The 3,288-nt window shown below is 50.6% G+C and overlaps 1 protein-coding gene across 1 annotated transcript; it reads left to right on the top strand.

Moving 5' to 3' along the window:
* Positions 1 to 242: 242 nt before the first annotated feature.
* Positions 243 to 2,462, top strand: LOC103647534 (fasciclin-like arabinogalactan protein 7). The gene is made up of 2 exons (XM_008672057.2): positions 243 to 569; positions 1,048 to 2,462. Exons 1-2 carry the CDS (start codon positions 453 to 455, stop codon positions 1,900 to 1,902), a joined length of 972 nt encoding a protein of 323 aa, XP_008670279.2. The 5' UTR covers positions 243 to 452; the 3' UTR covers positions 1,903 to 2,462.
* Positions 2,463 to 3,288: the final 826 nt, after the last annotated feature.

Below are 3,288 nucleotides of genomic sequence, written 5' to 3'. Positions count from 1 at the left end.
ACACCCACACACAACAGATCGTGTCTGAAATACAGTAGTTTCTGAAACGTGGTCTAATTGCACTGCTACCAACTAACGAGCGAGAATTGTTTCTGAAAACGGGGCCTAACTGTCCTACTACCACTCATGGAGGAGCAGTGCGATTTACTCAAGAACGGACCAGAGAGGGCCAGGACAGGCAGCAGAGAGGGACTTTCAGCGATCAAGCCGATCAGCAGTTCAGCGCGCACCTTCTTCGCTGAGAGCGCGCGGGCACCAACTGCTTGCCCCCGCCCGCAACCGCAACAGCTGCTACCCCCATATGGACATCTCAATATTTGTTTTATTTTTTTAATATATTTGTATATAATTATAATTAGAGTAGCGTGGAAACCTATATACACCAAAGTCTCATATGCACCGTTTTTTTTTTTAATTTTGTTAGTTCGTGCAATTGCTCATATACACTGGATATGTTCCCTTTATATAGCACCCCCTCTATCTCTACCCAGCTCTCCTTCGAGCTGCCACCCCTCTCTTCTCGTCTTCTTCTCCCGTCCCCTCTTCCCTGCTCTGCTGCGCTCGACCAGGTTTGCTCCCCCCTTGGATTTTGTCATGTTCTCCTGCATTTGCAAGGAACTGTACCTGGTTATGATGTTCTTGTCGTCAGTCGCGTGCAATTGTCAGCTTGAGAATTACCGACTCTACATGCATTGTGATGCCTTTTGTATTGGTTTCAGATCTGAAAGTTCTTTTCTTTTTCTTTCTCCTTTGCCTTTTTGTTCAAGCGATTGTTCTATCCCCCGTCTCGTACCATGATCTGGCTGTCGCTAGCACTCCTACAATACAACGAACCGTCTAGACAAACTAGCAGATCCAACGATCTATCTTGTATCCGAAGTGAGACCGTTTTTTCCAAGAGATAGCGAGTGAATTAATTAGCTCCCGAGTAGACCAGTAACGTACGGCACCATTCGATAATAGCATTTGATTCGAACCCAGAAACATTTGGACATTTTGATCAATCAGATCAAGTTGCTAACTGTACTTTCTGCGTGATCTCGTCAGGGGCTTCAACCAGAGAAGCGAGCAGAGGATCAGGCGCGCCGCGCGCCAGGCAGCCGCTGCTTGATGGGGTCCAAAGCGGTAATTCTTGCCGCGGCTGTACTGGCGGTCCTCCTCTCCACCCCGGCATTGGCTCAGAAGGGTAGCCCGCCGGCGCCCGTGTCACTGCCGCCGGCCCCGGCCCCGGCGCCGGCGCCGCACTACGTGGACCTCGCGGAGCTCCTGAGCGTGGCCGGCCCGTTCCACACGTTCCTCAGCTACCTGGAGAGGACCAACGTGATCGAGACCTTCCAGGGCCAGGCCAACGACACCAAAGTGGGCATCACCGTGTTCGTCCCCAAGGACTCGGCGTTCTCGGCGCTCAAGAAGTCCACCTTCTCCAACCTCACCTCCGACCAGCTCAAGAAGCTGCTCCTGTACCACGCGTTGCCCAGGTTCTACTCCCTGGCCGAGTTCAAGAACCTGAGCTCGCTCAACCCGGTGGACACCTTCGCCGGGTCGCCCTACACGCTCAACCTCACCGACGACATGGGCACCATCTACGTGCAGTCCATGTGGTCCAGGCCCAAGATCGCCAGCAGCGTGTACGCCACCAGGCCCGTCGCCGTCTACGCGCTCAACAAGGTGCTGCTGCCCATGCAGCTCTTCAGCAAGGACCCGCCGCTCGCGCCGGCGCCCGCGCCCGCGCCCGAGTCCGGGGCGTCCGATGCCCCCAGCCCCGCGGCCGCCGGCAAAGCAGGCGGCCTGACGGGCGGCAAGGGCGACTCGACGAGCGCCGCGCACAGCACCGGCGCCGTCGGCGTTGCCAGCTCCTTGCTGCTCGCTGCAGCAGCGCGCTTGATTCTCCTGTGGTGGTGACCGGTGACAGGCTTGTGGGTTCTTGCCATTCGTGTGAGCACAGCATTCGTGCCTCCCCACGGCCACGCTTGATTTCGTTTTGAATGGGTTGCTGGAGTAAATTCTTTTGGACATAAAGTAGGCATACCGTTAGGATCGAGTTGGAGTATTTTTACGTCACATTACATCATTACTCTCATAATGTCTAACATTTTTTTATCGACGGATGATTGAACGGATGAACACGAGAAAAAAGTTTTCACTGCAACCACTTTTCCTCTAGTCCATCTACGCAGCTGGCGATCGAAAACATTTTGATAGCTGTTAAAGAACTAAAACTGCTTCACACCTCACCTCTGGCTCTGACTGTTTCACCTAGTGACCTGTTGATGCCCACTGGACACGTGGGAAATGTCCCTGTGAGAGGTCGAGTCTACGCCGCTGAGTCGTTCCTGGCAGGAACAACATGCTCAAGATTACAACTTTGTTCAATATGGTGGCTGTACACTGAAAGGATGGCGCATATGCTATACACTATTTTATTCGAATTTTCAACTTGGGCTGGTTCCTGCCTAAAGAAATACTGAAACTTCCATGTGCATTGAGCATTGTTTGCTGTTCCCACATGCAACCAATCTTTGGTCCAAAGATGAATCAGATCTTAGGCAATCGTTCAGTTCTCCATTTGACTCAGAATATTGTTAGCTACTTGATTATGTAAGCTTAACAGCATGCGTCTGTTGTGTAGGAATAGCAACTGGCCAGTATTGTGAAGTCCAATTTTGCAGCATACTTTGAGTGCCAAGTTGTGTGCAATCCATCGTAGACCGTCTCGAGCAAACTTTGATTGTGCAAAACACTATTTGTATAGTAGAGTACATTGTTTACATAGTAGAGTTTTGAAATAGAAGATGTGATAGGAGGTAGGATAGGAAAGCTGTTGACAGGCATAATGAGTGCCACTGCGCAAAACGTCGAACCTACTTCGCACCTAAAGATTAGTAAGACAACAACAAATATCTACGTTCATTCATTCTAAAAACGGTTGAAGCCAACAACAAACAACATGTCAAGCAATACGTTCAATATATAGCTAGTGGAATTTTGCTATACCATTACTTCAATGGAAATATGGAATGGGCAGTAAAATCAAGACTACGACCTGCATTGAATTTACTTTCATCTGTCAGACGAGCAAATGCAGCAACAAGGGAGCATGAAGCTGCCAATGCTGGCAAGCAAGGAACCTGGCAATCAGCAACCTCCTACCCTGATGGTGATGGATGCAAACCGGTGTTTCCAATAAAAAGAAAGCCTCGCTCAGCCTCTGAAACATCAGGTGCCAAGTGTTTGAACCAAAAAAGAGCTGGCGGACGGTCCGGCCCTGAGGCCGGACGGTCCGCGGTC

Source organism: Zea mays, chromosome 2 (assembly GCF_902167145.1).
Source record: "Zea mays cultivar B73 chromosome 2, Zm-B73-REFERENCE-NAM-5.0, whole genome shotgun sequence".
Classification (NCBI taxonomy): domain Eukaryota; kingdom Viridiplantae; phylum Streptophyta; class Magnoliopsida; order Poales; family Poaceae; genus Zea; species Zea mays.
The sequence above is the reverse complement of the archived record's forward strand: the minus strand, read 5'-3'. Positions and strand labels throughout refer to the sequence as shown.

What these genes read in the sequence shown, in the direction of transcription:
- LOC103647534 (XM_008672057.2), top strand. Translation starts at nt 453, where the DNA reads ATGTTCCCTTTATATAGCACCCCCTCTATCTCTACCCAGCTCTCCTTC. An exon ending in GCTCTGCTGCGCTCGACCAG is followed by an intron (nt 570 to 1,047) that starts GTTTGCTCCCCC and finishes TGATCTCGTCAG; the next exon opens with GGGCTTCAACCAGAGAAGCG.